The 22,628-nt window shown below is 37.6% G+C and overlaps 1 protein-coding gene across 1 annotated transcript in view; it reads right to left on the reverse strand.

The window, feature by feature from the left end:
- Positions 1-9,319: 9,319 nt before the first annotated feature.
- The window catches only part of efna3a (ephrin-A3a), a 101,462-nt gene continuing 88,153 nt past the window's right edge, over positions 9,320-22,628 (reverse strand). Inside the window, exons 3-5 of the mRNA XM_044137595.1 lie at positions 21,751-21,816; positions 19,154-19,231; positions 9,320-10,892 (exon numbers count right to left, since the gene is read on the reverse strand). Coding sequence (XP_043993530.1) covers positions 10,774-10,892; positions 19,154-19,231; positions 21,751-21,816 — 263 coding nt within the window. The 3' untranslated portion in view covers positions 9,320-10,773. The remainder of the gene's footprint in view (positions 10,893-19,153; positions 19,232-21,750; positions 21,817-22,628) is intronic.

Here is a 22,628-nt window from a genome sequence, read left to right on the forward strand (position 1 = left end):
CACACACCATAGATTTCTCTAACTTGCCCCAATAAAAAGCAATCTGAAAATACTTTAACAGGAGGAAAAAAAAGATTTCCAGGCTTGTTAACGCTCATGAATATCGTCAATACCTGGCAATTCACAGGGTGTGGCGTTCATGTTTCTCTGTTTTAGCAAATGACGGCATGGTGATAATTCACATAACAATGGTTCTACTTAGCATTTGAATCAAACGACACCTCATCATGCCTTTACATGAAAAAGCTGAAACTGACTATTAATAGCATAATTTTTAACATTCTGTCTTTTGTGTTATGATTTTACTTTCATATGGATGTTTAAAGCACTTTATAAACAATAAATAATAATGAACTGGAAGTAAGGCTAACATCGAGCCTTTAAAGGCATCAACCAAGCGAGATCCATACCAAGAAACCAGCATATGCTAATCAACTCAAATATTTTGAGTGGTTAAGCATCAGAATTTTGAAAAAAGTTTATTAATGGTGATGAAAATATGTGGTAAAAGTGCACATAAAATGTTCTCTTTTTTAAATCATTAAACTGTCAGCTAGAAGAAAAAAAAAGTTCAAATGGATTAGTAAAAGCCCAAAATCAGTTGATACCCATGATGAGGGTATGTAAACGTCTGAGCACAGCTGTGGTAGCAGAAATGATATGCAGGACAGTACAAAATGTAGAGAGTACTCTGAAAGGTTGAGCTTAGGTAGAGAAACGACTTAACAAAAACCTTAAAAGATGAAAATAGATGCCCAACATATCATATTTTGTCATATGTGGGGGAAAAACTGGAATTAAACCATTAAGAAAACAGATTTACTTCACCAAAAGAGGCAAAATAAGAGGATAATTTAGTTTGCTTTGGACCCTCAGTTTATTAATAATATATGTGATGATGTTAAACAATGAATAAAAAATAGTGTGAATGGGTTTTGTGATGCCTGAAGATACAGACAAAATATGCATAATATTAAGCAGGGTGTGAGTAGTTTCATTTAGAAAAACTTGATTAATGATGAAGCATGGCAGCTCTTTAGGCAGCCATAAAGAAACTGCTGCCGCTTGAACAAGCAGTTTTTTGAACAATGACTTTGACTATCGTCATTTAGTAATGATTTTAAAATAAAGATTTTTCTCTCACTGCAATATTTGAGAAGGACAGTGAAATATGTTGCTTAAGTAATTCCCAAATGGAAGCATTTTGTACTCAAATGACCTTTCTAATAGTTTTTAAAAGCAGCGTTGTTATGCTAGCAACAAAGAGAACATTTTGTCTGATCCGGTCCTAATCCAATATCTAAAGACGTCAACAACCTCATCCCCTTGTGTGTTCAGCAAACTAAAATAGCTTTATGTATAGAGCTGTCATATAACACCATCATCAGACCTGAATCAACATAATCCTGCTGGGTTTGGATAAATCATTTGACCACTACTCTAGGTAAGCTCATCCTTTGAAGGGTTACATAATGTAACATATTCTATGATTCACATTGTTCCCCTGGTGGATTTTCAATGGCCTAGTTAAAGTCCGGTTTATCCTTACTGCCTTATCTGATTCAGTAGGTTATCGACTCAAGTGTATGTACTATGTAATGAAAACACAAACTATTCAAAACAAAGATTACGTCATACATAAACCCAAGTTTATCATCATTTGTTTTATAAATGTTCTTATATGGGGACCTATTTTAAAGTCTGGTGCATATTGTGTGGTAGATTATCTGGATGAAGTAAAGGAAAGGTTTGCTGACACCTATGGGTGGAAAGCTGCTAAGCTGCCAGTTTAACTGGGTGCAGTTCTGCACAGATCGAACACGTTTCCAAAAGGAGACGTCTCTTGTAGTGATTATGGTTTTTGTTTCAAAGTGTTGCTGAACAAACTGCTTGTACATTTTAAAGACAGAACATGTTAAACTGAAACCAGATTAGATCAACAATAAATCCATGAATGTGTGTTTCCTCCAAATGTAGTCAAAAATAATCCACACATTCAGAGAAAGGTGCTGTTTTCAAAAAACAGAACAGAAATACTTAAGATCTGCACAAATACAGGGTGAAAAGACGAGCAGACAAAGACAAGCTTCACAGGAAAATGATATCAGAAGAGGAGTGAGTAGGAACAAAGACAGGAAATTAGAAAGATAGATACTCTCAGCCTGTATTTGTATCACTTCTACCCTGTTAATGAACTTTATGATGTAGCCATGGTGTTCTGTTTACCATTGCCTGTACACATTCTTCACAAAAACTGTAATGAACTGTAAAGAATGGTCAAATTTGGACATGCAGGTGTATGCAAGGTGTTTGAAATTACTGGTGGCATGTTTTAAAAGACAGTAGAACTGTGGAACATCAATTAGTACTGTCTCCTCATAGCAAGAAGGCCCTTGGTTCAAATCCCAGCTAGAGTTCTTCCTGTGTGAAGTTTGCACAAATGCATCCTCTTGGTACTCTAGTTTTCTCCAACATTGTAAAAACCTGCACATTAATAAGAGGTTGTAAATGTCCCTTAGGTGTGAGAACCCAGGATTCATTTTGCGCATTGTTTTTTAGATAGACCAGATCCGTCTGTAACCCTGAGCAGAAATAAGTAAGCTTTGAGTGGAGAAAGCAGATATTGTGTGGCAAGAATCGATTGAGGTCTGCAAATCTACCCCATCACTAAAGTTTGGCAGTGATATACAGTTTATAATGTGCTAGTTTGACGCTATGAAGCTTACCGGAAACTGCCTGCGCTGTAAACAACTGTCCTCCACTGCGAAGTGTCAAGCCAAACAAGATGGCTTTTAATATTAAATCAATATTTATATTTACAATAAAACTCAGAAAATCAACATTATCGTTCACAACTCCTCCTTCAGCCTGGTTGAAATCCAGCCAGAGAAATCAAGCTTAATGGGAGAAATACTACACCGAGCATTGAATGGAGATGATAATCAAGCAGAATTGCATAAGAAAGCAATCGCCAGGTTAAAGGAAACTCAATGTAAAAGGATTCAAACCCAGGACTTCAAAATACCAGTACTGACAAAATCACCATCATGCAGTCAACTTACCCTGTGGGTCATCTGGACTCTGCAGCTGAAATTTGGACTCATCAGACCAGGCAACTTTTTTCTGATATTGTTATTGGAAACTGTGCTTCATCTGCTTTCTTGGACATAATAAGTGGCCATTTGAGCTCCTGTTGCCTTTCTATCATCTTGGACTAATCGCTCCATTCTCCCCTGAGATCAACAAGGTATTTTCACTGTGTGGTCATTGAGTGTTTCCCCCTTTTTGGACCATTTTCAAAAAACCTGAATGATGGCTAGTAAAATCCCAGTTGATCAGCAGCTTCCAAAAATACTCAAACTATCTTGTTTGGCACCAACGTTTAGGCTAAGTCGATTTAATCACCTTTCTGACTTCATCTGGAAACCTAAAGGAATGGCGTTGCAGCTATATTATTTGCTGATTTGTGTTTATAAATAGTTGAACAGATCTAACTGATAAAATGGCTGAGTGTATATTTCACATCAGTTGTGTGTTGACGTTGCTTTTAGCTGCTTTAAAATGATCCATGAACCAAAAAGTGGACAACGGAGCGTATTGATTTAATCAAAATAACCAAATAATGACTTACGGAAGTTAGATATGATATTTGAAGTGCCATATCCTGGTATTGATTACCATTAAAATGTTGATGTTGGGCCTGAAGGTGACAGCTGAAGCAGGATATGTCCTGAGTTTACTCTGCTTATCAGTTAATGGAGTCAAATTAGCCCTTTTATTGGATATTTGACTGATGTACTGGAGGGCTTCAAATAGGGGACTGAGTCATTTGTTTACGTCCATTAACTGAGTACAGAAAAGGCAAAACTCGGAGGGTGAGTGAGATGAAAAAGTAGGAATAAAATAGTCTTTTGCCAGTGACATCTGTTTCTTGAATGAGCCACTATCCAGTTTTACGGCTCCTATCTTTGAAACGAGAGCTTGCAACCAGTCCTTGAATGTGATTTCAGTGATTTTCAGTGATTGTCTCAGTGACGTCCTGAGTTATCACGCGCTCTCTAAGGAGGAGGCATCTGTTTTGCTGCTGCAGCCAGACGACGAAGCTCGTCGAGGGAATTTCTCCTTAACAGTGCGGACCTGCCTGAGCTGCAGATGGCTTATCTCACAATAAATGATTCAGAAAATGATAACGTGTCTTCAAACAGGAAAGAGGTCATCTTCTCATGCTAATGGAATGTCTTCCTTTGTAAGTCTGGATCGAAGACTCATTAGATAACCGCAGTGCCTGGGAACGTTACTCTTAACCCTTAAACATTTTTTGTTACATTTTGTGACAATTTAATGGACTCTATTAGCATTATGTCTGATAGATTAACATAGATATTAAATAATTGCGAACAGAAAAGAAAATATGTGCTATTTATTTTTTTCACTGGTTAAAAAGTTGAAAAGTGTGGAGTGAACTTTTGCTCTGCCTTCCTGATTTAAACAGATTTTGTTTCACTGACTCCAGAGTAAATAATTGTGATAAAAGGTGATTATGTTTCACTCACATTATTTGTAATATGGCTTTTTAAACTCACTTTCTACACCTATTTGTTATATATGCCCTTCGAAATGATTGCTTTCCTCCTGACGTCTCTTATTTAGTTGAGGCAAAAGTTAACTGTATGGTTTTCCAGGCTGGAATTAAAGCTGTTTATGACGGCCCTATAAGCTTCTTGCAGCCAACAAAAAATAAAGCAAATGCTCTCCTAAATTATAGCATCAACAATATGCACAGACTTCAGCATACAATATGCTGTCAGCACATGCACAGGAGCAGCAGCTAAAACGCTTACACTGTTTCATGCTGTCAATTTACGTGCAAATCCAGACTTTTTAAAACGCTTAGGGACTGTAAGCTGAACTCCCCTGCAATTATCAGTCTATCAGAGAAGATGAACAAACATCAGAGTGAATAGAAAGTTGTAATCTATGAACAGACATACTGTATATAGAGGTTATTGTAACTGGCATGCTATATATATATATATATATATTATAGCATCAACAATATGCACAGACTATATATATATATATATATATATATATATATATATATATATAAGACCAACCCAAAAATTGGAAGTGCAGAAACACTCCACTGAATCTGTTCCACTTCCTGATTTTGGATCTTGTGTGCAACATCAAAGTAAAAATCTCCTCTGGCCCCTTTTGTCCCTTTTTGACATGGACATTAGTGCATCTGAGATGTGTCCCTCACTTTGTCACCTCCTTTCTGTGGTGTGTAGAAGATCAGAAAGAAGCCGACAGGGGCGAGGGGGAGAAAGGAGAGTGATGTGGAGTGGCAAATCTGCAGAGACATGAATGGCTTGCAGGTGTTTTTTTTTTTTGTTTTTTTCTTTCAGAGTGACAGAGTGGAGAAATCTGGAGCACTGGATCTGCCTCCACTCCATGCTGTGATTATGTTTCATGGCAGGCTGTTCGTTAAACTCAAGTGAGAGCCTCTAAAGACGGACCAGTAGAAAAACTGATCCCTCATGCCCAACGTAAGTGTTTTTACCTTGGTGTGTCTAAAAACAGAGAGTTTATGAGAAAAAGAAACAGATCTGAGATCAGAACCATGGGAAAATCTAACTTCTTGCTTTTAAATAGTTGTACTTCAGCTGCACTCTAAAAAGTGTATTTGGGCTGTAGTTCATGTTGTGGATTATTTATATTAACCTCACTTTATTCTTTAGGGCTATTAAAGACAACTTTCTTTTTTGTTTTGGATTAACTTAAAAGTCACCCTTTTTTTCTTTGACTTCACTTGAAGCAATTAAGTTTAATGCCCCTATGTCATGACGCAAACTTCACCAGGCACAGATCTTATAGGAACCAGGGTGTCGTGGTGGTGCAGGGACAGAGCACAACCCACATAAGAAGACCTTATTCCCTGATTCCCGGCCTGATGACCTTTACTACACTTGTCACACTACTCTCAAATAAAGGCCATCTAAAATCCTAGAAAAAAGATCCTGTATTAGTTTCCTTCTGCGACAGACTGGCGACCTATCCAGGGTGATCCCGCCTCTCGCCCGGAACGTAGCTGGAGATAGGCACCAGCAACCCTCCCGACCCCATTAGGGACAAGGAGATGGATGGATGGATGGATTAGTTTCCTTCTTTATTTGAAGTAAACTAAATGATTTGAGTAAGACTGACTTACATCTGTCATTTTAATCACACTTGATGAATTCAGTTGAACCAACTTAATTGAAATATTTGTTACCAATTGAAGCAATTCAACTAAGTTGGTTCAACTATTTCCTTTTTTCAGTGTACAGGATCTTTGAAAAACTAAAATAACATGTTAAAACACATATTTAAAATAATTTTAATTCCAGTTGTATTTTATGTACAATGTGAGTGATAATATAATTAAATGTTTGGAAAAACTTGAAGTTTGAGTTGACTTTATGTAGAATAAAGTCAAAGAGATTTTAATTATTTATTAGAAAAAACAAAACAAATGATTTGAGTAAGAGTGACTTAAATTTATCATGCTAAACACACTTGCATTAAATTATTAAAACTTAATTGAGTTGAATGATCACAATATACTGAGTTGGTCAAACCTAGGATACGAACGCAGCATTGGCCTTAATTGTTTCAATTAAAGTAAAAAGTTCCTTTAAGTAACTTAAAGGATTTGTAACGTTTAAGTCAATTGAGCACAAAAAGGTAAGTTGTCATCACTGAATCAAAAGAATTAAGTGAGATTAATGTAAATAAGTCCATAAAAGAACTACAGCCCAAATGATCTTTCTATTCTATTCTATTCTATTCTAGAGTGTTGCTAACTTCACTTTCAGGTAATGTTTGTGCAGAGACAAGTTAGTTTGATGCAGACAGAAAAATAAAACCTCTAAAACAAGTTTGCAAAAAGATTTTAATTAGCATCATTTTGATCATTCTTGGTTTAATTTACAGTTTATTCATTCTTGTCAAACATAAACACATCTTGTGGTTGTCTTCAGTAAAAGTAAATGCTTTTGCCGGCATCTCGAGTCCCTTCCCTCCCTCCCGCCCTTTAAACATAAACTAACATGACTGAAAAGCGCATTCTCCCTCATACACGCTTGCATATTCAGATCCTACAAATGACTCCGCTAACGGGTACGAAATTTTCTAAATGCCACGTACTTTAAAAGCGCGGACAAACACGTTCCACCTACATACATCCTCTCTTTCACTCCCAAGCACGCAGACATACGCACATACAAAAAAACAAACAAAAAAAAAAAACCACACACACACACCCGCTAAAACATTCATACACATTCTGGAACCCTGCATGTATTTATAAATTTACATTACAGTGCAGGCTCAAACGACACCAGTTCTGTCTGTGCATTCCCAGTTGGTTTATGACATGCTTCTCAGCAATAGTATCAGCTGCATCTTTTTACACAAGACTCAGCTAACTGAGTGTATGCTTGCACTGAATCATTAACTAATAACTGTCTGTGACCGGCTGAAATACATCTATTTGTCTAAACAAGCAAAATACTGCAGTACAAATCCAATAGTTTTGAGAAAAATGCTAAAAAATGGTACGATAGCTTATCGTGCATTCTTAGGCAAAGACCTAAGAATGCACATTAATAAATTATGTAGATAAATACACTTTAATGTCAAAATAAGAGCATTTTAAAAGTAAATAAATAAAAACGCACAACATTGTAATTTGATTTAAGGTTTGCCTACGCAGTATAAAAGAACTTCTCATAAGTTTCACATTCACGCATTTTATTTATCTTTTGATTTTAAATTTTTTTTATCAAGATGGTGCCACAATTAGCTCCAGACACCGAAGAGTAGACGCTGCATTGGCCTCGATGCCCCACAGAGACGATCCATTACCACATCTGCCATATTGCGAATTCTCTTTGGAAAGCAACAAAAGCTTGAGTTCTGAATGAAGCACTAAAGTTTACAATTAAATCATTTTTGCATTTTTTTTTTCTAGAAATAATGTTAATGAAGTGGAATCTGATAGTCTGTCTAGGAAGCTAAAGATTAGTTATGGAAGGAGGCTTTCCAAACTTAAAGACTTGAAGCTCATAACCCATTTGTCAAAATACCATCGGAATAAAGAAGGTTAACAATTTTAACATTGGTTTATAGTTGCAGCAGGAGCAGTAGTAGTAGTAGGCTGCATGGTGGCAAAGTTGATTTAACTGTTACCTTAAAGCACCAAGGTCCCGGGTTCAAATCCTGGTCTTTCTGCATGGATTTTAAATGTTCTCTTATTTATGATAGAGATCAAAATTGCGTGTTTTTTATTATTATTGTTATTATTATTATTAGTGGAATACTGACAAGTTTTTGCACAGCTTTCATTGCCCTGTGATGTATGGTGAGGTTTTAGTGCCAACATTAAGACCATTTCCCATCCAGTGGTGGTTTCTCCCTCATCACAGGAGACCATCTCCATTCCAAAGCAAGCTACTGATCTGATTTATGATGGGCAAGCATCAGAAACCAAGCGACCAACTATTTTTCTAGATAAAGTTTTCTTTAAAGAAAAAAGTATGAGACACAGGAGACCATCAGCTATGCTAGTCACCTGCCTCTTCAAAGCTAACTTAAGTGATAAGTCTCTTTCTCTACTGGCACTAGCCGCTCAGTTACCATGCCAACCTACCAAGAATCAGATCAGTAGTTGGCTTTGGGATAGAGATAACTTCCTGCGACAAGGATGTAGTCACTACTGGGTGTGTAATCTTAATTATGGCACTACAGCCATGCCTTAGTGAGGGCTGGTGTACCGCCGCTTGCCCAATTCCTACTGGAGATGGCAGCAACTTCCTACTGGAGATGGCTTGTATATTGTTCTGGAGTAAAACAGCGCTCTCTAGTGAATTAGTATGGACTGATTCTGGTTAAGTTCACTGACCTCAAAGCAATTTTATGCGGTACACGGCGCTCATGGTGATCTGTCAAAAATGTTTTAGTTACATTACGGCTACCGTAGTCAAGAGTATCGCAGAGTAATAGATGACTGACTTATCTGACTGTTTTGTTTCGCTTAAAGTCCCTTGTAATGCTTTACATATGAATAAAGATCGGATGCAGAAAATACAGTTAACTAACTTGTCAGTGCCAGCTTTTTGCCTGTTTACACAAGTAATTTGATGATTAATCTTTGGGTTGAGTTCCAACTTAATGAAGGTTCGAAGGCGTTCTTTCCATCACTCTAATCTTTAGTTTCGTCCAAAGATTCTCTATGAGATTCAAGCCAGAAAACTGACTGGGCCACTTCATTATGTTAGTTTTACTTCCATTCAGAGGAAACAGGTTGGCAATAATGATTAGCACTACATCTGTCAGGAATATGAATAATTCTGGAGACAACAATACCATTTATCTTCATATAATTTAGGTTAGAATATTTCTTCTTTTACTTTAAGAGTTTTGTGATGATAGCACCATTTTTCATACAGCGTTACCTAAAAAACTTTGGAGCAAAACTTTGTTGTTTCCATAAAAATGGCTCTCACAATACGCCGTATGATCAGGAATGCTCATACTGGGTCTATTTTTCCATGCCTACAGATTGAGATTCTAAGCATAATTTCTCCTCAGGCACCTGCCGCACTTTGGCGACTGTATGGGGTCGTCTCCGTGGTAACTGGGACTGCTGCGGTGGCTATCAGCCCTGATTGGCTGCGAGCCCCTGAAGTGGAGGGGAAAAAAAAAAAAAACAGGTAATCTGGGAGTGAAAAGAGGGCAAGTTGCTGCTGACAGTTTCTGAACAATTGCAAATTAGAGGCGTTTCTGAACAACGGTGCTGATTGCTGCAATTCTTCTATTTTTTATTTATTTATTTTTTAAGATTTGACATCTGGAACTTTTCTAAGCCCGTTGCTGGAGGTAAATGCGGCGGAACAAAACGCACGTCTATGCCACATCTAGTGCGTCTAAGTGCAGTCAAATTACAAGTCCAGGGTCTGTATTTTTCTCGCGTTGTTACAGTGCGAAGGCAGGAAACGCAGACAAAAAACTGAGGGACACTCGGTACCCTTCGAAGAAAAGCAGGCTTTGAATCTGTGCCTATCACAAAGCCAGAGAATATTTGATGTCTGGAGAAAATGAATTACTGAAGGGCCCTTGGATATTCTTATAAATTCTCACCCTTTTCCCTGGGCTTTGATCACCAGCAGCTACCACACACCAGTATGAAAACATTCTACAATGTCCAGGACAATGACAGTGGTTTTCATTACTCACTAATCATATAAAGGCCTTGTTACAGTTTCCAAAGTCCATCTTGCCTTTTTTCTTTTTACCACATCAAAGTTTGGTTTGATGCAGCAAAGCCTTAAAAAAAAAAAATCCACTCTAGAGTCTAAAGTTGTCATCTTCTTCAAAGCCAACACAAAAACCTTCCTTCCGATGAGAGTTATGCTTCAAATTTTCTGTTCTCTATCATGCTACAAAAAAATCTCTCATCTGCATCCATTGAGAGCAGCACAAGAAAAATTGGATTCTTAATATTGGTTGTAATCTCCATGTGGTCATCACACCTGCATGAAATATTGTAGTTTTAATGTGATACAGGTGTAAATATGACAGCAAAAAGGCCTCGCTTCTTTTCTCTTTGTCTTTGACTTTTCTTCGTTTGCTTCGTTGAGCAATCACATCTTCAAAAGAAACAAAAAAACTCGTAGGGATACAAAGCCCTTTGGACAAGATGGTCCAACAAGCTCCCTGTGACGGTCGCTAGGACAACAGGACGGCCAGCACGAGCATCGTTGCCACGGTGAGGAGTAGGCGGTCACGCGACGGGCTGCTGCCGCTCACACTCTTCTCCAGCTTGGGAACTTCAGGGTTAAATTCATCTGGAAAACAAAAAGCGCAGAAAAAAATAAGCAAACCCAGAGGGAACAAAACCAGGACAAAATATTGCCGTTTTATAATTTAATCAATTTAAAATCGCCGAGCGATGCATGCAAATTGGGCTTTCACATATGCAGGGAAAGAGGCATGAAGCGATTATCAACAAACTACCAATTATCATCAGCTACATATGGCCTTTCCCTGTGGGAGAGAAAATTAAAAAACAAAGTCGTATTTGATGTGCTTTTTTATGTGTTCCGTTTTTCAGGCTAATGATGTTTTTGTCCTCGAGGGAATTCAATCAAATCAAATTACTATGGCCTTAGCATTGATTTGACACAACAGAACATTAGCTCGAGGGGAAAGATGGAGGAAGAGCTCGAGGAACGTGTTTAGGAATATTCAGTAAAAGTGGATTACAGGCTCATCATGTTCATTTCCTAACTAATGCTTCCCATTATCTCTACAATATAAGGCAAACAAACAAGACAGAGCTGATTAAACCATCACAGGTCGTTATATAAACCTGAGGTAAATGTTGCTCAATTATTGAACGCAACACACCGTACAAAAACAAACCACTTATTAAACATGAAATTACTTAAGATGATTACTTATGTTTTTGATTTTTGTCACATTTTACAGTTTCAGATTAGATAGCATTTTACATCAAAGATAATCTGCAAGACTTGAAATGGATTGAGAAGCTGTAGCATGACCTTAAAAAAATAACTTTTTATTGAAAATCATCCAATGTAGTTGAACTGAAACAATTCAGCAAAAAAAGAGTGGGTCAAAATTAATTCACTGTGATGTAAAACTCTGGAAAAAATTAAGAGACCACTGCAAAATAACCAGTTTCTCTGATTTTAATTTCTATAAGTTTATGTTTGAGTAAAATGAACATTGTTATTTTACCCTATGAATTACTGACAAAATGTCTCCGAAATACCAAGAAAATATTTAATATTTATTTGCGGAAAATGAGAAATGGTCAAAATAAGAAAAAGATGCAGTGCTTTCAGACTTCAAATAATGCCAACAAAACACATTTATATTCATTTAGAAACAACAATATTAATGTTTTAACTCAGGAAGAGTTCAATTTTTGGTGGAATAACCAGGAGGTGGAGTGGGCCCTTAATTACTTCCACAGCTGTACATTACTTGACGGTAGTTGCTATAATCAATTTAGAGGGCAATTAAGGAAATAAAGTATGTTTTAATTCAAAAAACAAATGTACGCTTATAGATGATGTCAGCTTTAGTGAAGATCAGATCAAAACAGATTTAATTTGTTGGGTTTACTTACAAGCTGGTATTTATAGGAAACAAAGTTTGCTTATGCAGTCCACAGCTTGAATTATTAAGGTTAACTTTAACATGTAGTGCTCTGCTCTCTAATCCAAAGATAGCATTATTATTCTCAGAAATTGCAACCCAGGTAACCACAGATCTCAACATAAATCGTTGAACAGCTTCCAAACTCTGCCAGATCAAATGTTGTACAAGCAACCTGTGATAAAATCAATATACCTGTCCCAAAGATAAAGCCTCTGTGCTTGCATTATAATCCCTTATAATCATCACCTTTAATATAATCCGACTGTTATGGAAAATTAGGATTACAGTACATGAGATAAGATTATTCCATCAATGTTTATGTAATACTCTATGATGTAAGAAAAGGTTTTAAATGGTTTTTAGTCTTGGAAAAGTGCAAGGATAAAATTGCTCATCGGATCAACTCAAAATAACAAAAAGATCCAATATCTGATGATCTAAACCAGAACAAAAATGATTCATTTCACCACATTGATGTTAGAAAAGTTCAAACAAATAAACTGTTTTCCAGCAAACTTGCAAGATGATGAGTGATAAGGAGAACAACGACCAGACGGCCTGGAAAACTGAGATAAATGGGTTTGACGTAGATTTATCTTTTGTTCCTTTTGAACAACGCACGTCTGGCTTTACGTCCAACACTGACATTTACGTGAGGTTACAGCAACAAATAGAGGAGGCTATGTGAAAGCTGGACAGGGAATCTAAAGCAGCACAGCCTTGGGTGACGTCTACAGCTCATATCAGGGATGCGCTGGAGGCATGACATAGATCCGTAGAACTAGATGAACATTTGGTCCCTGCAGAAGATGAAGAGCTTGACATGAAACGCCCTCTGGTCAAAATGTTATCTTCAAAATAAATGTATCTGATGATTTTGCTCTTTCTTTATGCTTTACGTTTTGAGTAAATCGGTGTCTAAACGTTTATTCAATACTGTGTTCATGTTTCCTGGGGTTTATTAACTGAAGCATGAAGCCAGCGTCTCTTAGCCATTCTTTAAAACAGAAAGATAGTAGTCAACATCACCAAGAAAGGCTTCATCTTGCAAATTGAGTCAATGTTAAGGGAGCTAAAAAGATTTCTGCAAAACCTGCAGCAAGAAGTGGCAGCTTAGAGTATCCTGAACACCATAGCAACCATTTGATCCATCTATATACCAAACTAAGTAGATAATTCTCTGTGCTAGCAACATAAAAGGTTTTCTGAACCCTACTCTGTTCAGATGAGACAAAATCTGAGCTCTTAAACAGAAAATATACCAGGTGGGTTTGTGATAAATAGGATGAACATTAGGAAAAACATGTCAAGTTTACTGTCTGGTATGGTGAGCCTCTTTCCAAAGATCCTGGAAAGCCTGACATGGTATCAGGTACTTTATCTGGAATAATGGGCAGTTTAAATATTTGATGATCTCTGTCAGAAAACTAAATATTTATTCCATATGGATCTTTCTGCAAGACAATAATCTAAAAACATTTGGCCAAATCAACACAGAAATAGTTTGACAGAAAAAAAAAAAAATAATCAACCTTCTTCTATTGAAGAACTTTGCCAGTAAGTCCAATAGAGGCAATCAAGTTAATCAAGTGTCACTAGGTAGTGGTATTGTAAAAGAGAAATCCCAGTGCAACATCGTGACTTAAAAGTACATAGCGCCACTAAAAACACAAGTCTCATTGTGTTCAAAAACTCAAGTCCTTTCCAGTCTTAATGGGATCTGATTTCAGTCAAAATAGAATGAAGGACAACCAAATACATTATGAATCATTACAGGTCAAAACATGTTCGTACAAAACATCCAAACTGGCACTTAGAGGCTTGTTTACAGGCTCCAGTAACTTGGACACACTGCAGAGTAAAACCCTCGTTTTTCAAGAAATCTTGCAGAAAAAAAAACTGCGGGGGATGCTAAACGCCTCTGGGCTGCTGCAACTTATCAAAGGTCTCCAGTATGGCACCTGTCTCCACGGTCCAAATTTAGGATCCAGGAATCAATTTCCGCTGCTGCATTTTTGCCTCTCTGAGGCCCAACAGCACAACGGGAGGCTGTGTCCACAGAAAAAACACCCGAGGCGTTTCCAGTGAGATGAGAAACATCAACTCTGGACTGTCGATAGGTGGGAAAGGTTGTCTGGGTGGATAAATCTTTCTGCCAACGACGCTGCAGCAATGGTGGATTTACAGCGAGCCATAAACAGCAGGAAGAGACGCACATCTACATCTGGATGGGAATAAAATACACAGTATCTCTGAGAGTTAACTACTTTCAGTAATTCCAGAATTTTTTTTTTTTTTAAAATAACGCCCACATTCAATAAGTTCAGCCAAAAGCTTATTGTCTCATTTCAGAATGACTTTGATTAAGCTGTTGATTTTAAACAGGCTTTCAGAATGACCGAGTGCTTGGTCAGTGCATTGCTCAGACCGCAGTCTATTTATTTTATTGTTATTGCAACCTGTGACACTTAGACACTTGGTTTATTCAGCTCAGAGACCACATGTCTATTATTTGACTGTTACAGCAGCAGAGGCGGAGCGCCACCGCTACAGCTGCTCTGTTTGCAGGGTTCACAGAGTTTAGAGATCAAGATGGATTCAATCCTTTTTTTTTACACTTTTTGAGAAATTCTGCTCATTAGTAGGCTAACAGGGCTAAATTGCAAATTTTTATCAAATCACATGCCACTTGTTGCTTGTAGAAAGTTTGTAGCAGATGAACAGCTATATGAAGAGACAAGATGCTTTAGGAAAACAAAAACAAGAGCTGTGAAAGTGCTACGTCTTCTTCTTTGCTTATTTTGTCACATTTAAATGATCCTCAAACATAATTTAATATAAAAAAGAACTTGAGTAGCTACATCATGTTGTTATACAGATACTATTTAGGTGATTTAATGGTACTAAATGTGATAAATTAGGCCTGAGTTTGGTGAATAAAACTGAACTACTTTAATTTCTTTAATTTATTTCTATAGGTCTATGTTTGAGAAAAATTAACATTGTTATTTTATTCTATGAACTACTGACAACATGTCTTTGAAATTCTAAGTAAAAAAATTGTTTTTTTGAAGAAAATGAGATATGGTCAAAATTACAAAACAGATGCAACGCTTCCAGACCTCAAACAATGCAAAGAAAAGAAGTTCATATTCATTTACAAACCACAATACAAATGTTTTAGCTCAGGAAGAGTTCAGGAATCAATGTTTGGTGGAATAACCAGGAGGTTTTCAATATGGTTCAGTGCGTTGATCTCTTGCGTTTTCCAGAGCCGTTTGTTTTCCTTTCAAAATGTAACACATTTAGTAGATTGGTTTTCCCTTAATAAACTACATCAAAAATTTAAAACATTTTTCACACAGGTTGTCTTTATCCGATATAAAAGTTTGCTTGGGGCTAATTCCAATGTGATAAAAATGGATTAAACTGTAAGAGGAACACTGTAGATAATTAAATCAACAATCTCGTCTGTAAGATGGTCAGCAATAACACACTGCTGCTATTCATAAATAGCGTCGTAAACAAGCCAAAAGAATTGAGTCGCAGAGAGTAAAATAGCAAATCCAATTATTTCATAGTTCATCAATCATTTCTGTGGGTTGCGTTGTGCACTGGACCAAGCAACATTAATTGCAGAGATGTGGAAATTCTTTTTTAATAGGGCAACAGCAAGCAAATTAGACAAGATGACAGACTGCAAACAAATAGTGGCCCTGTTCCTGAAAGTGATTTGTAAGTGCTGCTCTCATGCAGCCTGCAAATGGCCCTAGTTTCTGGAGAAACAACTGATTAAGTGTGATGAATGTTTACAGCGGACTGTCTGAGTAGTATTTAATTGTTCTCCCTTACTTTTCTCGCCCAGGTTAGTTGGGCTGACTGTGAAATTTCTCTGCAGAGGATGCATTTAACTGGTTTTGTTTGTTTTCCCTCACATGATTTCCTGCATGTAAAAATCTGCAAAGAAGAACTAAAAGAACCAAAACTTCTAAATCTGGGACATGTAACCACTGTTAAAATGTAGCCACCATATACTCCACTACATCCTGAGTCTTCTTCATTTGGAGTGATATTTGATACTCCTCCAGTTAGTTTAGCATAATTTGCTAAAAATAAGTCTTGTATTATCATACAAGCAGAACGCAGAAATTGCATACTGGTAACAGAGCAGTGTTATCCTTAAAGCACTGAGTTAAATAAGGAAAATGTGACGCAGAAGGTTAGATAACAATTTAAGTAAAAAAAAATAAAAAAATAAAAAAAAAAAGATGGCAGAAGGGCAAACATATGCGATGGAGAAACGTTGACGCTGAGCCAGTCTGTGGGCTGGTCTGGACCTGAGGCTGAATCAGAGTGGGAGTCCAGCGGTCAGTGGAGCCACAGGGGGCTGTGTTGTAAAGCGCGTTCCTGTGAGTGAAAGTCTGTGCATGTGCATCAATGTGTATCCTCCTCCAAATGTATTCAACAGAATGAATCACAGCACTGGAGGCTGTCATATTTTATAATTTCCTGCTAGCGAGTGTGTGTGTGTGTGTGTAAATTCTACGCAAGCTGGAGCCTGAGTTACCACTGAGCAAGTCGTCTACCACTGAATTTCTCTTTTACTACGTTCCTTCCCTCTACAATCTTTTCTTCACCTCTCTTATCAGTTTTTTTTGTTCCTCGTCTGTCCGTTTTACTTTACTGCTGCATTTCTCTCTGTCATCTTTTATCTCACTGACTTCCTCTTCTCCCTTTAACTGTGAATCCTCATATTCTCTCAGCTCGAGCTTTTCTTTTTTTTTTTTTGGTTGGTCTCTGTTGGTCATGGTTTCCATCTCAGGCGGGTCACATTCTCTCAGACCTTGTCACAGACTGCCACAGTGACCAGAAAAAAAAAACGCAGTAAATGATTCCCAGCAAAAGGCTTTTGTTTGAGGTGGTGATAGAAAAAGACAAAGAAAAAATACAGGGTTTACATTACAGTTCGACTGAACAACTGACTCGTTCTCTGACATTTGCTCTCCGAAGGTAAACACAAACCTTTAGTTTACTTGTAAGACCTCAATTTTCTTTGCGGATTTTTGTATGCAAGAAGAAAAAGCAGCTGAAAGAGTTTTCTGGAATAACCTCAGTTAATCTTAATGCTTTTGGGCCTCTAGGATTCAAACAATGAACTTATCCCGACTTATTTTAATGGTTTCTTGGAGGCATTTGCTTCACCAAGCAAAGATTTTCTTTCACAGAGTCCCTAAGTAATTGTTCTGTATGCCTCACTGTGCTGCTCATTAGGCTCATTCTCATGTAAGATAATGTGAGGTCATGAAATTTTGTGTCGCATTCTGACTGGATTAATGCAGCTGATGGAGGAAATAATTAATCTTACAATGACAATGATAAATGAACAGCGTAATAAGGTCAAGCAATGAGGCTAATTCTGTTTTAGAGGTTTGGTTCAGTCCACCCCCTCATTTATTGTAATTATTATGTTAACATTACCAATACAAATGATTGCTGGTTATAACTCCAGACTTACTGTATGCTGCTGTGTAACCTTGATTCAATAAGTGGCTGTTTACCCCAAATAATGAATGCAAAAACTTAATCTAAGTTTAGAAAAGCCAAAGTTTCCGCCTTTCAAAGAACATTTTGATTAATAAATACAATTAGACATTAATAATACTCACAGCTAATGAAAAACAAAATACAGTTACGTTTTATGACACCAGTCATGCTACTGAAAGTCCCTACATGATTCTCTAATGTTTCCATAACACTCTATGATAATGTCTGAACCACTATACCTGAACTTGGTCACTAAATCTATAGTGCAAGTAAAATAGCTAAACATAATCTGGTAGAATATTTTAGTTTAGGGTGAATCTATCTTGGCATTCTGGGTTATTATATTTATCTCAACCTGCAAAGTTTAAAAAACAAAAAAAAATTAAAAAATAAAACATAAAAGTGTGTGAATCCCCGCTCACTCCAGAATGATCCAACTAAAGTCCGAACAGCCTAAGTATTTTAGATTTTTAGAAAAAGATTGCCAAAAATTGTCCAGATTATAAAAATAAAAATAAAAACTGTAAAAAAGGGCTGTAATTCAGAGCCAAATCTTAATGTTATAAAACATTCATATTGCTTTTGAATTTTTTAGTGTTTACAATTAAATCAAAATCCAATTAAAAATATGTTATTGATCCCAAGAGAAATTAAAAGTTGTTGTAGCTTATTTAATTAAAGAGTTATTGTAGATGATGGCTGTGGGCAGGAAGGATCTCCTCCATCAGTCTGTAGTACAACAAATTTAAAGAAGCCTCTGACTGAAGACATGACAGTTTCACAAAGAGGATGCTAATAGTTTCCTTCATTTGATGTAAAAATCTTTCATTTTTGTTGGTTTGTCTTGTAGACATCTTCACGGCTGAGTGTCCAGTCTCAAATGAGTGCCATGTACTCAACTGACTGGACATGAGCAACATAAAACTCAGTTAGTGCTCAGGTGTCCCCTGGCAGAATGGTGCCCTGAGTGGAGAGTCAATCATCCATATCAGAAGCCTCCAATTAAAATGTGTGCAAATGAAAAGACCAAAAATCAAATTCTCAAAGATGTTCTGCCACTTTTATCTAAATTAAAGCATAATTTAAAAAAATTAAATAATAGGAGCCTTTTCAAGTATTTTAAATACCTGCAGGAATCTGACTCCAATTATTTTAGAGGTTTTATGGAAGCAATGTTGGAAAAGATGAGTAAGGAGTTGCAGTACAGCTCTAAGCTCTTCCAGTTATAAAAAAAACCCTAATGTTTTCATGGATTGTCTTCAGCAAATCACAAATAGGAAAATAAACAACAACTCAACATTTTTCCACAAATTGAGATTTATATCAACCTGCCAGTATGGATTTTTTCTCGCTTTTGTGTCGACTAGTCACTTACCAATGTTGTGTATTTTGATGTTCGGTCTGACTGTGTAGTCGGGAGAAGTTTGACTGGAGTCGTCATCTGCCTGAGAGGCTGAGGAGCACAACAGAGACAGACAGATGGAGAGAAAAGGGAAAAGAAAAACAGGAGAAAACAATTATGGGAGACACACACACACACACACACATACACAGAAAGAGAAAGAGAAAAGTGAGATTTGCAGCATGATCAATCTGCGTACATTAATGGGTCAGCTTGGTGGAGTTAAAGTGGATTGGAGAAACAGTTAAGAAATTGTGGACGGTAAATCCAGACTGCGCCTGGAGGATTTAAAGAATTTATTTAGGCAGTGCAGGACAAAAATCATTACTTTGACTGTTTGTCTAGACTTGGAATTAAATCCAGTTTGCTTTTTGAATGGATGACATCTGGGTTTGCTAATGTAGGCATGAATGGATTAACAGTGAGCAGCAGTACCAGCGTACGCCGGGACAAAAGTAGCAGCAGTATGCTCTACTTTGCACAGCAATGTCTATAATTCTGACTAGAAACTAAAAATAAAGGAAGGAAGTTCGTGATAATAAAGCTGTGACCAAAGCAGCGGGGTACACTAAGGAAAACTGAGCAGAAGCAGTGATGACTGGAAATGATGGAAAGGCTTTAATCCACAAAGATGATGGAAATGCAAAAATACTTCAGCTGGAATCTTTGCAGGTTACCGCAATTTGGCTCAGACCTAACCAAGCTTTAATGTATGCTCAGCTGTTTCTCAGCTAAGAAAACCTCTGAAGGTGAAGAACGTCCCCACTGAGCTCCTGCAGACTAGCAGCAGCAGCAACCAGCAGCAGCAACCAGCAAACACAGGTGGAACTGCACAGTAATTCACTTATACGAACTACAAAGCTCCAAAGAACGGTTGTAAACAGCATCAGTGAAGAAACATTGAAACTGAGTGTCAGAAAGAGTAGGAGGTTCTTAAAGAGACAGAGCCCAATTTCAAGGTGTCAGATTTATTTTAAGTTGTTTTTGATATGTACAGCATTTTCATAACAACTTTAGGTAACATAGTTACTTGATTGTGGTATAAAATTGCATCATATGCCTGGAAAATACATAATACCCCCTTTAGCAAGTGTTGATAGTTTAAAGTAGTTGAAGAAAGTCTCTTTTCTCTAAAAAGAACACGTTTGTGAACTCTTTTGAATTCGACAGTGAAATGTGAGGACATCTGTCCAGCAGCAGAAGTCTGACTGCAACTAGGTCATAAAAAACACAATGTTCAAAATTGCTCCTCCTGATGGGGTTTAGTCAACATATCATCATTGTTAAACATCAACTATGCCACAACAAAAGAGCTGAATTATGTACCCAGAACATTTGAATTTCTTTTCTTGAACACGCAAAAGCCAGTTTCAGAAGCAGAGAAAAACACTGAAGCAGTAATTTAGCAAACACACTAATTTTATGGAGAATCTGCGTAGATTTAGGACTACAAGACACTGCAGCAACTCTGCAAAAAAAAGATAACAATTAGATTTTATATTTTTTAGCTGTAAAAATCAAACCTGAACAACAGCACTGAAATTATTGTCTTGTTTAGGCCATTTGCTAAACAACACCAATGATTTTTGGTGTCTGAAAAATGAGACACCATCATCCTGTTGATGGTGAACAGACAGAAGCAATGCTTTGCATTAGCTAAGTCATCATTATTCTCCCCTCTGTCTCATCTTGAAGCCTTGTTCTGTCAGGGTTAAAGCAGGCAACAAAAGAGAACGAAGGGCAGCTGAAGTCAATAACACTTCTGAAAGCACGCTGTAAAAATGACAGGATGCCATGAACCCTTCAATGCATGTGCACACATCAGACAAATTGACGGCAGAAATGTGAAGACAGACATGAAATGCCCTCAAACGCTTTAGCACAACAACACAGATGCAAATGGAGGTGCATCAACAGATTGGCAGTGACACTGGGGTGTGTTAAGGTGATCTGTACATGGGGAATGACACTGGCCTCAGAGTGGGATGTATTAGTGCTGACAAGGTTAGAAGAGAGGGGGAGGGAGAGCTTTCTGTACCACGCTGCCTGATCAAAGGCCTGCAGGGGAGAGCGCAGACTACCAGGGTAAAAATAACACACACACTATACAGAGCAGCAGGGATCAGAGAGGAAGAAAGAGAGACGGGGAGAAAGGTGGAGGGGTGGTCAAGAAGAAAGCTGAGGAAGGGGAGTGACAGACGGAGGGGAGGGCAGAGAGATCTGAATCTCACAGTTGAATGTATTTTTTTCTTCTCTCTACATCTTTTGTAGATCTTCACGAAAGCATGTCAGTCACAGAATGAGATGGAGCATTACTGTAATAGAACAGACAGGGAATAACATCAGGCTGCCATTCTCAAAGAGCTGCTTTGAGGGAGAAAACTGCATCATCAAAACCTCGTCAAGGCAGCACGGGGGAGACGAGCCTCCCTCTCTCTCTTCCTGAGATACAACTCTTAGATCTTCTTTATTTCTTTCTCTGTCAGCAGCTTTCTGTCTCTTTGTTTCTCTGTTTGTGGAACAAAAAACAGACATGAGCAGACTGGCGAGTGGAAGCAGAGTCGTCTCACCAGTGGAGCAGCAGACGAAGACCCTCAGTCTCAGGCAGCTGTGGCCGTGATGGTGGATGGGTGTGGCTAAAACAGAGAACAAAAATACATAAAATGTCAACATTGTGCCCTCTGCAGGCCACATCATTCTTACGGCCTTGTCCATAGCTCCTCCAGAGTTACTACCATCCTATTGGCTGGTTCCCTGGTAAATCCTTGTTCCACCTTTCAGCTTAGGTGGACAGTCATGTCTTGGTAGATTTGCAGTTGTGCCTTTCTCTTCATCTTCAAATGTTAGATTGAATAGTGCCCTTCAGAGCTTTTGTTTTGTTTCATAATGTAATCCTGCAATCAACTTCTCCACAGCTTTATCCTCGGGCTGTCTGGAAAGTTTTTTTGTTTTCAAGATGCTGGGGGTTTTTTTTCCACTAATCTTCTTTAACAAACCCCACAGGCTTTAAAAAAGCCGCTGTAATTATACTGATATTAAATTACACACAACCACACTCTATTTACTGACTACAACTTCTAAAGGAAAATGGTAAATAGACATTGAATAGTCATTCACCCATTCACGCATACACTCACGTGCAAATGGTGGCAAGTTATACTGCACTTCAGCTGTATTCATCTGTAACAGAACACTATTATTTTTCTCCCACTTCACAACTCTGCACTCCTTGTGATGATCTAGCACATAAATTCCCACTAAAATAAATTAAAGTTGTGGTTCTAATGAGACGAAATCTGAAGAAGTTCAAGAGGTGTGATCATTTTTGCAAGGTTCAGTACACAAACTATACAAACTGCAGCACCAGGAAACTCAATGTCCTCAGCTAAACTTCGACAATCTATTACCAAAACCCACACGGCATCAATACACGTGGGCGAAGAGACGT

The sequence above is a fragment of the Gambusia affinis genome, linkage group LG14 (assembly GCF_019740435.1).
Source record: "Gambusia affinis linkage group LG14, SWU_Gaff_1.0, whole genome shotgun sequence".
In the NCBI taxonomy this organism is placed as follows: Eukaryota; Metazoa; Chordata; class Actinopteri; order Cyprinodontiformes; family Poeciliidae; genus Gambusia; species Gambusia affinis.